At 35.7% G+C, this 12,777-nt stretch overlaps 1 protein-coding gene across 2 annotated transcripts in view; it reads right to left on the bottom strand.

The window, feature by feature from the left end:
• Window positions 1–12,777, bottom strand: part of lrba (LPS-responsive vesicle trafficking, beach and anchor containing) — a 257,927-nt gene that overhangs the window by 213,670 nt on the left and 31,480 nt on the right. For both annotated transcript variants that reach the window (XM_084402975.1, XM_084402976.1), the window contains exons 2-5: window positions 6,494–6,725; window positions 4,638–4,738; window positions 3,821–3,916; window positions 1,884–2,005 (exon numbers count right to left, since the gene is read on the bottom strand). In XM_084402975.1, coding sequence (XP_084259101.1) covers window positions 1,884–2,005; window positions 3,821–3,916; window positions 4,638–4,738; window positions 6,494–6,725 — 551 coding nt within the window. The remainder of the gene's footprint in view (window positions 1–1,883; window positions 2,006–3,820; window positions 3,917–4,637; window positions 4,739–6,493; window positions 6,726–12,777) is intronic.

The raw sequence follows: 12,777 nt of genomic DNA, 5'->3' as shown, positions 1-12,777 counted from the left end.
TTGTGTGCCTATACTAAATATCCATTCTATTGCTCCTTGTACCTGTACTACTATGAAATACAGGCAATGATATTTACAATAAGTTTATAATAGGGCTGTCAACGTTAACGCATGTGATTGATTCAAAATCCTTAAAGGATTGGTTCACTTCAAAATTAAAATTCTGTCATCATTTACTCACCCTCAAGTTGTTTCAAACCTGTATGAATTTCTTTCTTCTGCTGAACACAAAATAATATATTTTAAAGAATGTCGGTAACCAGACAGTTGATGTACCCCATTGACTTCCATAGTATTTTCTTTCCTACAGTGGAAGTCAATGGGGTACATCAACTGTGATGATCATTTTTTTTAATGCAAATATAATACTAAAGTATGCGAAATTGTGTCAATAGCGTAAATTTACGTCGAGCGGTTAGATGATCTTATAAGTCAGGCGATTATTACAGTGAGCATTTACAATGACGCAAACACCTGTAACCCTAGTATGCAGAAATTTATATTCTAACCCTTTAACCTAATTTTGCTTCTGTTTGCGATCAGATCATTTTAAGTCACTAAACACCGACAGCTCAGAAAAGTTTTCGATCCAATGATCCAGTAAGCCAATTCATTCAAACAAATAGTCCAAAACAGCGCTCATGTAAAGAAAACCAGGGTGATTACATCAGAGATGGCAGAGAGAATATAGACTTGCGTAGCGTTTTTTTAGTGAATTATTCATTCCAGTGCGTTTCGCTTTAAAACACGAGGTCTGTCATATTCTGTGATTGTTTTTTAAGAGTGTGAGCCTTCACGAATCATGCTGTGTGAAATACAGCCTGAATGAATCATCAAAACATCCCATCGTTGTATGGCCAGATGATATGCAAACTACGTTTCTCGGCTGAATAAAGCAAACCAGCATCTCACTAGTAAAGTTTTGATGGATGAGGACTGCAATCAAAGTAAAGATGATTGCGGTGATGTACAGGATTCATAAAGTAAGCATGCGTGAGTCCGTTATATTGATGTGCAAACAAACTGTGTATGTGCGCTCTCAATGCACGGATCGCACATTCTTTTTTGGCATCACCATGTGGTCCTGTTCGGTATCGCAACTTGACTTGTCTAAAATGTAAACAAGCTCTTTGCTGTTGCACTGTACACATACTACACACTGTGAATTCTGAAAAAAATTGTTCTGTAATGTTTTTTTTGTTTGATTTAAATGGGTGTTTTGGTGTGCAAAAAAAATATGCATTATATGGACTCCTTATATGACTTGGTTATTTGGTGTCCTTTTTGAAAAAAAAAACCCCACTAATTTTACCTTGAAATATGACCCATTGACTTCCATAGTAGGAAAAAAAAAATACTTAAACTGTTTGGTTACCGACATTCTTCAAAATATCTTCTTTTGTGTTTAGCAGAGGAAAGTAAGTCATGGAGGTTTGAAACAACTTGAGGCTGAGTAAACGATGACAGAATTTTTATTTGTAAGTGAACTTTTCCTTTAAGTGTAATGGCAATTCTGAAATGAATGCCCATTTATATATATGTAAATACATAAATGATGAGAGTAGGCCTGTTATGTAGAGAACTAATTTCAGTAAAGTGAAGAGTGTAAATCCTACAGTTCTTTCAACAGGGGCAATTATCTTTTGGTGAGTCAAAATAGCTCCATTTGCATAAATTACATTTTTGACAGAAATTAATTATAAGCTGAAAATAGGACAAGAAGGCTGTAAAATGCTGCCCTTGAGAAGAGTAAACGCTAGACAGAGAGAAAGAGGAAAACACATCCTTCTCTACAAAAATAGTAGTCAGCTAATCTACTGCAGGGGCATCTTGAAAAAAAAAAATTTACATCACTGTGTGATCAGTGTTTATGTGTGACCCACCAGTAGAGATAAGGCTTGTCCTTGTCAACGTTTATGTTATTGATGGGGTCCAGGCGCAGCCAGGTGTGGAAGGTGAAGCCATTCTGGTATGGCCACTTTGCAATAGGTGGAAGAGCAATAGCCTGATGATACATAAACAAAAACAGTTTTTCCAGTTAGGTTTCTTTATTTTGTGATTCTATTTTAGATAAAGAAAGTAGAGCATATTGCATTTGAGCAGAATGGGGGGGGGGGGAAATGACAGTGACAGTTAGTAGTATCCTTGGAGGGATGTGTCCAAAATGGCTGTGTATGTTTGTACACTGAAAACTGTCATATTTGTGGGTTACAGATGAAAAATGAAGCCAAGTGTAATGTTATTTTCTCCAGAATCTAGTATCCTATTTGTGCTGGAATAACATGTAAACTAAACAACATCCAATCAAAGTATTTCCCGAGAGGACGGAATTCATTTGGCACCGTTTTAAGTGGACACTGACAACACAGGAAGGGTTCCATAAACATGCCCTCTAAAACATCCAAGACCCCCATGCTGATGATGGTTTGATTTTCAATAAAAGCATGCAAAACACACATACAGAGAGGCAGTTGGAGCATGTCAAATGCATCTGCATCACATACGAAAATAATGCATATGCATTTCACTCTAATCCTCTCGATGCACAGAAAACATGTAAATATAAGCACCAAACTAGAATATTTTTCTCTATAAACAAAACGATTTTTTTTTTTTTTTTTTTTTTCAGTGGTGCTCATCTCCTCTAAAGCGTAAAAGTCCATAAAGCAGATACAATTTCCAGTGGGTGTTAGACATTCCTGTAAACTTCCATCTGTCACATGACTGAAGGAAAGCCTGGGTAACTAAGTGAAAGACTGGGTGAAGAAATCTGAAGCTTGTGGAGACGGAGAGAAAATAAATTCAGATTATTTTCTTAAAATTTTAACGTCTCCTAATCCTAAATAAAGCAACAAGACAATGAGTGAATAGGAAGGACTCTTTTTACTGTCTTCATTTTCAATTCAATCTTGCTGACTTTGTGCCTCACAACTGGATCATTCTAGGTTTGAGCAAATTTGGAGAAATGAGCCTAAACGTTTACAGTGAAAAGATTTTGTTGCAGCTCTCGTGCTATTTTCACATAAACATAAGGGTGATTATTCAATTAGGGTCAGTTTTCAATACAAGAAATCATGAAAAAATTTAACTTTAATCTATGTTTCATCTATACCATTCAAAAGTTTGTGTCATTATGATAAAATAAATAAAAAATAGTTACGGCTTTATTGTTCTTTTGAACTGTCTATTCAAAGAATTAAAAAAATTAAAATAATAAATCAGATTCCACAAAAATATTAAGCAGCACAACCGTTTTCAACTGTTATAAGAAGATGTTTTCTTTGAGCATCAAATTTAAAAAGATTTCTGAGGGATCATGTCACTGGAGTATTGGCTGCTGAAAATTTAACTTTGACATCACAGGAATAAATTATATAAAATTATATTTTGAAATATAATATTAAAATATAAAACAGTTTGATCAAATAAATCAATAAACCTTGGTGAGCATAAGAGACTTGATCTTTCTGATCTTTAAACTGTACATTTCTGTTGTCCTGACAAAGATTCTCATTTCCAAAGTAATCAAATACATTGCAATTCCCATATATCGACTTGTGTTATAACAGTTTTGATTCACAATAAATAAAAAATAAGTTTATTATAAAGAAAAAGTTAAAATGTCTGGGTAGTGGACTAGCCCATAACAGAGAAATTCTGGCATATATCTTTTGCATCACCGTGGGGGACCAGAAAAGTTCCACAAATTAAAATATCACAATAAATGTTTTCACAGTGTATAGAGGTTGACGTTATGACGTTATGATAAATCAAGGTTAAGGCCAGTGCAGTTAGACTGATGTTTGGGTCAGGGTCTCACCGCAGCACTCTTCCCTGGGAAGCTGAAAAATGAATCTGGGCCATTTCTTTGAGCCATGGACTTCAACACTGACAGCAGCTTGACAGCATGAGGTGGCTAATAGATAGAAGAAGAAAAAAAAAAAACCTGTATTTAGACAACTTGAACATTCAATGAACTCACACAAGCACCCACACAAATAAATAATTGTAGCTTGACTGCAGTATTGTTCTTGTACATATACATAAAATATACTGTACTCTACAACTATACAGAATATACAGTCACAAACCATTTTGGTTAGTTACTTTGAACCTTATTAATGTTGTCAAATCTTGAGCAAGATTTAGAAATTGATTTAATTTCTGAATTAACCATCCCAAAACATTTCCCAACCCGAGACATATTTGGTCCATCAGCAACAAGTACATCAGACAACACAGTCACAATAATGGCTTCTGCCTGCAGGTTATTAGATATAGACACACATAGATGTGCCCTCTCCTTGCTCTGACGTGTTCATTTGGCGCTCTGATCAATGGCACTGCCCCAGTCCTCCAGAAACACAGCATAATGCATCAAAACCACCTGCCTTTCCACTGTCTCAACATCTTCTTCATCTACTAAAGACTGAAGACACTCTCAGAATGGAGGACAAGGACAAAATTGTGTGCATTTTCTTACAGAGAATGTCATGACAAAAATAAATTAAATGGAAGCTGATTCATTAATTAAGCAACAGCTCTAGTACTTTATAAAATATATTGTCTATTTCTTGGCGATCACAGCATCATGACTCTGCATGAGGTGGAGAGGGGAGATTTATTCAAACCATTACCCATTGGCCTTGTTCTCCTTTCAGATTACTAAAGAACAGCTTCAGTTCCTTCACTGTGATACTGTAGCTGGCCAGCACACCCAGCATGTCCACCATCAGATCTGAAATACACCACACACAAACACAAGGGGAATGCTGCGTTACAACTGAAGAGATATTTATAAAAGGCTTTGGATTTAGAGACAGCTACTGAACTCAGTTTGTATTTTTGACTATTTGAAGGATTAGTTCACCCCAAAATGACAATTTCCTAATAATTTACTCACCCCAATGCCATCCAAGATATCCATGTCTTTCTTTCCTCAGTGGGAGAGAAATTATGTTTTTTGAGGAAAACATTTCTGGATTTTTCTTCTAACAATGGACTTTCATTGGTTACCATCGTTTTTAAGTCCAAATCAATGCAGTTTCAGAAGTCTTTGAAGTGTTTAAACGGGCTGTACGCGATCACAGCTGAAGAAGAGGTTGTTATCTAGCGAAACGATAGGTCTTTTTTTTTTTTTTTTTTATAATTTATAGACTTTTTACCTTCAATATTTTACCTTCGATTGAGCTGATCAACAAACGGACAGGGAACTACGTCATCACGTTGAAAGGTCATGCTGGCGCTGGCAGAAGTACCGCCCCACTGTTTACAATGCGACCGTACGTAGGAGGATAGTTCAAATAGTATTGTTAGCTATTATATATATAGTAATAGTATTCAGTGAATATGAATATGAATAGTAGATGAATAACATTCTGATGAATATGAATAGTAGGTCAAATGGTATTGCCGGCGCCGGCGTGACTGGTCAACGTGATGCGTAGTTCCCTGTCCGTTTGTTGATCAGCTCAATCCGAACTATTGAAGGTAAAAAGTCTATAAATTATATAGATATTTTTTTTTAAATGACCTATCGTTTCACTAGATAACAACCTCTTCTTCAGCTGTGATCGCGTACAGCCCGTTTAAACACTTCAAAGACTTTTGAAACTGCATTGATTTGGACTTAAAAACGATGGTAACCAATGAAGTCCATTGTTAGAAGAAAAATCCAGAAATGTTTTCCTCAAAAAACAATTTCTCTCCCACTAAGGAAAGAAAGACATGGATATCTTGGATGGCATTGGGGTGAGTAAATTTTGGGGTGAACTAATCCTTTAAGATCAGATTTGTATTTCCACAAAACCAAAATTAATTTTGTCCTCTACATCTTCCACGTGTGATGAAATATGTAGAGTAATTATACTTGTATAAGAATGTTTATACAGCATCAAAAGTAGCATTTAGTATTTAAAGTCAACAAGCTTGATTTATCTTCTTTTCTTTTTTTTCTTTTTTTTTTAAAAGAACAGAAACCTTTTACTCAGCAGTGAAGACATTTACAAATGTTACAAATATTTTTATTTCAAATAATTTATGTTTTTTAACTTTCTGGATCAAAGAATCCTGAAAAAATGTATCATGCTATCATCCATCAAGAATGATTTCTGAAGGATCATGTGACACTGAAGAATGAAGTCATCATGACTGCTGAAAATGCAGCTTTGCCATCACAGGAATAAATTACATTTTAAAATATGTTAAAATATATAGAAAATCTATAGAAAATAACAGTATTACTGCAATTTAATATAATATATAATAAAAGAAAATATACCAGTATTACTACTATTTAATATAATATAATATAATATAATATAATATAATTGTATCAAATGTACAATGAATACTGTCAAAATGCTAAAGAAAGAGTGTCCTAAAATAGGATAGGCAGCAAATAAGGTTTCTCCCCTTTTCTGCTATATGACTTCCATAACATAGTAAAACAGCAACTATTAGAGTGACACTTATCATCCCCTGCTTTACACACCTGCAACTATGGTGTCAGCTCGGTCTATACACTGGAGCACCAGCTGGATGAGGCCGATATCAGTGCAGGCCTGCAGGTTTCGCAAACTCTTCTTCAGCACAGCAGTGAACATACTCCATACCTCCGCCTGGCAAGTGGAGTCACATTTTTCCAGCAGCTCTACCATGCAGATGATGCTCTCCGTCTCCTGGATGATGAAGTTCATCTCCAGGTCAAACTGTCCCCCGACCAGCTGCACAGATACAATTTGAGCATAAAGTCACAAATGGAGTCAAAGCCCAAACATTTTTTTATATTAATCATTCAAAATATGAGTATTTTTCTGAGGCTGAATGCAAACAGAATACGACAGCAGAGGAAAAGCACATTTTAACATTGCAGAAACAAGTAATCTTAAATCAAAATTAAAACACAAAAAAGTTAAATTAATGGTGTAATAGCTAGAATATTTAAAGTTGCTCTCTATGTTGGCATCCTTTTAGTTTATGCTGGCTTCATTCCTGATATAAAATCCGGATAACCAAATCACAGGGCTGCAATTCATGCCAATCCCATTGTAAAACATCTGTCAGCATCTGGCTGTAAAAAGCCTCTCCACAACTAGATTACTGAGACAGGATTTCTATCTTGCCCCAACAATGGCTCACTTTTAACCCTTGACCATAAGACGGTATGACCCCTGGGCTAGAAAGCGCAACTGTAATCTCCCATTTTCATGACGACGGCAGATGCTCTGCAGACATTAACCGTAAACCTAGATTAACCTTGAAATAATGACATCATGAATGAGTGCCATACACTGTACATAGACAAAAGCCAGACTGTATATTTTGAAAATGAATATTTATTTAGGGAGGCATCAATTCTAACATTTTTGGGTAATATAAAAAAAAAAAAAAAAAAAAAAAGTATATTTACTTTATATTATATATTATATTAACGATTAAATAATTATATAACATACATAATTAATCATAATTTAATTACAACCCTACAAAGAAACAGAGTTCTGGAGAAAAAGAAAAAAAATCCAATATAATTCTAGATAAACTTACGAGAGCATTGTGACCATAGAAATGTAGACTGTTAAAAATATGAAATAAATAACAACAACAATCAATAATCTCCCCCTTACATGCAGTCATTATGCTGTGAAAAATAACAATATACATTTATTGTCTTATATTACAACTAATATATTTCTATGTGACTGTAAGATAAAAGCATAACCCAAGTGTTTACATTATTTGACAGTGCAAGATGTGAATAGTTAATGTTCTTCTTAAGGATGTGCACCACAATTTTATTCCCAGCAAAACGGCAAGATATTATTCCGTTTGCCCTTAAAGACCGTTAGTTTGATTTCATGAAGGTGAGAGTAAAAAGCTGTCAGCTTTTGACCAAATTCTGCAGTCATTTTGAGCATCATATCGATAATGAAACCAATAATTCAATGTTTGAATTGAATTAGGACCAATGAGGCTCTCACAGCAGCAAGATTACCCTTGCAAAGAGATTTAATTGCCCAATATTGAATTGACTGAACAGAGTGAACATTGTTGGTGACCAGGTGGTGTTCTAATTTAATCAAAGGAGGTGCTTGGCCTAAAAAGTTAGAGAACCACTGTAGTAAAGTACTTGGATGCCTTTTTTTTTTACTATATTCACGTCGACTGCGTGATTAAAGGGGTGGTATAATGCCCCTTTTCACAAGATGCAAGCTAAAATAAGTCTCTGTTGTCCCCGGAGTGTGTATGTGAAGTTTTAGCTCAAAATGTAGCTATAATTTAAAATTTAAAAAGAGACAGCTTGAGCAGACTCACAAATGTGCTCTACTACAACAACTCTTCCTCTTCTCGACATGGACTGCGTGTTCCCGGGGGCGGGGTTTATGTCAATTTTAGTGTTAGTGATGTCACTAACCCGGGAGGAATGTCGTGTAGTCCCGACCAGCCGTTTGTTGTAGTCCTTAAAAAACTATTTCTTTAAAAGCAAATATCTCCCTTTGCTTTGAACTTTGAGCGTTGTACCTTTGCAGATATTGTTTATGCTCAAACAGCAACATTACACACTAACTAAAGTTAGAAAAGTGAAATCACAATCAACCACCACTTTAAAAAACAAAAAAAACAGCAAAGATCAAACTAATGTAATGCTGAAACAATATCAACATGTGACACAATGGCCAACAACGGTTTTAACTTAACCAATAATCAGCAGATATATCAGCGCATGTATATATACATGGCCTATACCAAGATTTTTGCTAGGGCAGAAAACTAGCTTGCAAATGAAACCAGGGCTCATGTGATGTTCTTCACTGTTTTGTTGCTTAACGTGAGGCATTCATTTATCACAGCATGAAAAGGACCTCTGTATAAGGGTGCACGGGTCTTTCAAACACCACAAATAATGTCCTTTGTGTCTGTAAATAAATCGTGCAACTCATAAAATGCAATCATTTGTCAGCACTTAATAGTTGATGAGACATTTTTACTATTGAACAGTTCTTTACAGCACATGATAAGGAAAACCATGCAGATGTCAGGAGTAATATTGCTGAGGTGGAAGCGGTTATCTCACAGTCATAAGGGTCTAAAGAGATCGCTGTCATTTGCCAGCAGACAGGCCATGACCACAATTTGATCAAGGACTGGAGGGAAGTATAAATCGACAGCCTATTGGGTAGAAACTGTCCCATTAAAATGACTGAAGGTAGATTAAAGGAAAGGGAGGAAAGGGGGTATCACTGTCAGTCTACAGCAACAAAGGCTAACAAGGCAGAAGATAAAAGCCATGATCAGTCACACACACACACACACACAGCAACCTCCCCATTGAGATTCTTTCTTCAAACCCACTGAATGATAGATCGCTCGGACTGTGCGAACGGAGAAATATAAAAATGAATGAAAAAGTCAAATAAATTGACTCATATGATTGGCGCTCCTGCATTTCGCCTTCCGTTTAGCCTGTAAAATAACCCTCCCTTCACCACCACACGGTAATACATCACCACCCCCGTTTACATTTGCATTCTTGGAAGAGGAGCTGATTGCGTTGTGTGGCACTGGCAGGCAGCATGGAGGACGGCACCCAAATAGATCTGCGGCCACCGTGCAAGTGATTAATGGACCTGACAACCACCCAGACTGAACGGTTGTGAATGTGACTTTGGGGTGAAGATGGTATCAGCTCACACAGAGGACACGGTGAATAGTGGAAGATGCTAATGTTGATTGCTAAACTGAATGTAAAAACCAAAAAATTGTTAATGGTTTAACATTATATTGCTTTTACTGTAAAATATGTGTCAAATTATCAATTGCCATATAATTTACAGTGAAAAACAGTAAAACGATATTCTTCTTACTCAAATTCATTAAGTGGCTTTCTGTGTTGCCACCATTATTATTATGGAAGTTATCAATGCATTTTAAGATAAAAGGCAGATTTTGGTAGTTTGGTGCATATTGACATCATACCACTTCATGAAATACATTTTTGTAAGTTGTAAAATATACAGGTACCAATTTGACATCCCGTATAACTGAAGCATTGCCACCATATTTTTTATGGTCAATTTATTGCAACCAAAGTTGCCACACTGTAAACCCAGATTTTGTTTCTAATTAAACTTACGAGTAATCATTACTTATTCTTTTATGTTTAGTAAAAACCTGCTATCATTACTAAACAACATTAGTTGTGTGCACTATTTAGCTGAAAGATTCATTGCACTAATCATGTTAAGCTGAGATAACTCGCTATGTTAAGCTTCTGTAAGGGAGGGGCGTGGCCTATTTAAACAGGTGACAGTGCGCAGAGTGCGTCATTTAAAGTTTGAACCGAAGAGTCGAACATTACCAGCTTAACTTATTACTAAACAGACTGACTTTATTTCTGTCAGACGTCTACAAAAGATCTTGTTGAGAATCAACAGAGGTTTAGATGTTGATTATTTATTGTTTCATTTGTAGTCACCATGATGGTGAAAGGTGTTGGCTTTAGTTGGGCTCTTGCCTTTGATATTTAAACATTATATTTTCTCTGGCTGCTATAACTGTGAGTTTAAAAGGCACAATAGTGATAGCAAAAAGCTAAGAGTAAAATGATCAATTAACTGTAACTGCCTATTGATGCTGTTATCAATAGGGATTATAAGTCACTAAAGTCAGTAGCACTTGACTTTTCCTGTGATTTTACAGCAGGAAATCCAACAGAATTGTATATGAATCTCAACAATGGTGCTGAGTACCCAATAGTAAACCTATTATCCTAAACAGTGTAAATACAACATAACATGTTTAGTTTCAGCTTGTGTAAAAGGTTAGGGTTATATGTTAATACAACTCAACATGTTTAGTTTCAGCTTGTGTAAAAGGTTAGGGTTCCATGTTAATACAACTCGACATGTTTAGTTTCTGCTTGTGTAAAAACTAAAGTGGTATAAGGCAACGGGTTTCCTCGCGATTTGCGAGTAAAGTCAACTAATTCGGGTTAAGAGTGCATTAATTATTATTATTTAAATGTTGGTTGACAAGATCGTTAGTTTGGTTGTTGCGCAAAACGAAATCCGCTTCTCACAGTAAAGATCTCTTGAGAACTCTGAGGTTAATACATATCTAAACCTCATCTCTAGCTGTGGTTTCTTGTCTTGTTTTTTTCTTCAGTATCAGTTTATCAAGTAACAATGAACTTTGTTCATTATGTCTTGGTTCTTATTAATAGAAAAAGACAAAATATACAAAAAGCCCTCTAAATGTATATTATACATACAGACTTTATTACAGATAAAATAAAGAAGGCAAATTCTTTAGCAGAACAGGTTGCATGGCCTATATCAGGGGTTAGCAACATCTTTATCATGAAGTACCATTTTTAAAACCGCAGCGAGCCTATAGGCAACTATGGTAAAGTAAATTCATTGTTTACTAAGTAAAAACTTACCAATTAGTAGTAACTGTAGTATTAATTCAGTTGTCTTTGAATACAGATTTTACTTGGTGAATTCATTATTTATCTGTGACTGCTCTGGAGTCCTCCTGGGGAAGGTGGGTGGCTCACACTATGCTGCACAATATATTGTTTTAGCATTAAAACTGCAATATGCGCATCTGATGTCGTCTGTGTCATTAATGTAAATCAATCAAAAAATAAAGATAAAATCACTTTTGAATCTTTAACCAAGATTAATTATGTTTAATTTATACAGTCAAGATTATGCAGTGTTATTTTTTTACATAATTTGATTATTTAATTTCTGTACCTGAATACTGTTAGACTTACCTGAAAAACATAAAGCACTGTTTATTTAATTTGTATCCTTTTTCTATTGTATTTATCAATGCTTGTCATTTGTTTATTTTCTATGCAGATTCACTCCCTTAAAAAAATAACCGCAATCATTCTAGAATAATTCATTCTTTCCAAATAGCTATTCTAGTGACCTGGTGAAATTGTTTTCATATCGCAATACATGTCGCAGAAAAATAAATCGCAATGTCAGTTTTCTCCAATATCATGCAGCCCTGGCTAACACTTTGAAGACTACTGTCATATCCTCCTATAGCTCTTTATAGTGATCAGAAACCACAGTGGATTTATTTTGGTTTCTTTACTGTATCTGTTTTTCTCACTCTGTTTCTCTTACAAAGACTCCGCTCTAGCTGATTGATGCAGTCACCAGATCCCTCAGAGGCAAACCGAGCCCTGCGTTTCACCTCTGAGGACCCATTGAATTAATAATGGGTGAACAGCTCTTGGTCCAGGGCTGACAATAACAAGAACTTTTCTCCATGGTGAGGAGGACAACACCAGGGACAGCCACGCAGACTTTACGTACAGACCCTGGTTGCTGGCTAGCATCTTATTTTAGCACTAAACAACACATTATACAGAGGAAGGCTTAAGCTCACTGCTGGGGAATATAAAGAAATAGAAAAGAGCAGTATCATTCAAAATTGAAAGTCAGACTTTATCTAAACACTTCTTGAAAGGCAAATTCTTCAATAAACAAATTTTCTCAGCCAGTCAGGCAGCATTTGCTGTTTTTAGCACAGGGTTTGTAATGAAAAGACAACAAATGACTAAACTACTTGCACTAGCTCCACCCCCCCAAGCCAAGCCAAGAACAACATGCATTTTTCATTCATCCCATTAATCATTATCTGTTGCAGCCCATCAAGTAATCTAAAGAGGAAGGCAGATACGCACTTCAGGTCAGCATGAATAAAACCATTACAAAGAATCTCTCTCTCTCTCTCTCTCTCTCTCTCTCTCTC

Source organism: Rutilus rutilus (genome assembly GCF_951802725.1).
Source record: "Rutilus rutilus genome assembly, chromosome: 2".
Lineage (NCBI taxonomy): Eukaryota > Metazoa > Chordata > Actinopteri > Cypriniformes > Leuciscidae > Rutilus > Rutilus rutilus.
This window is presented reverse-complemented; position numbering and strand designations above follow the sequence as displayed.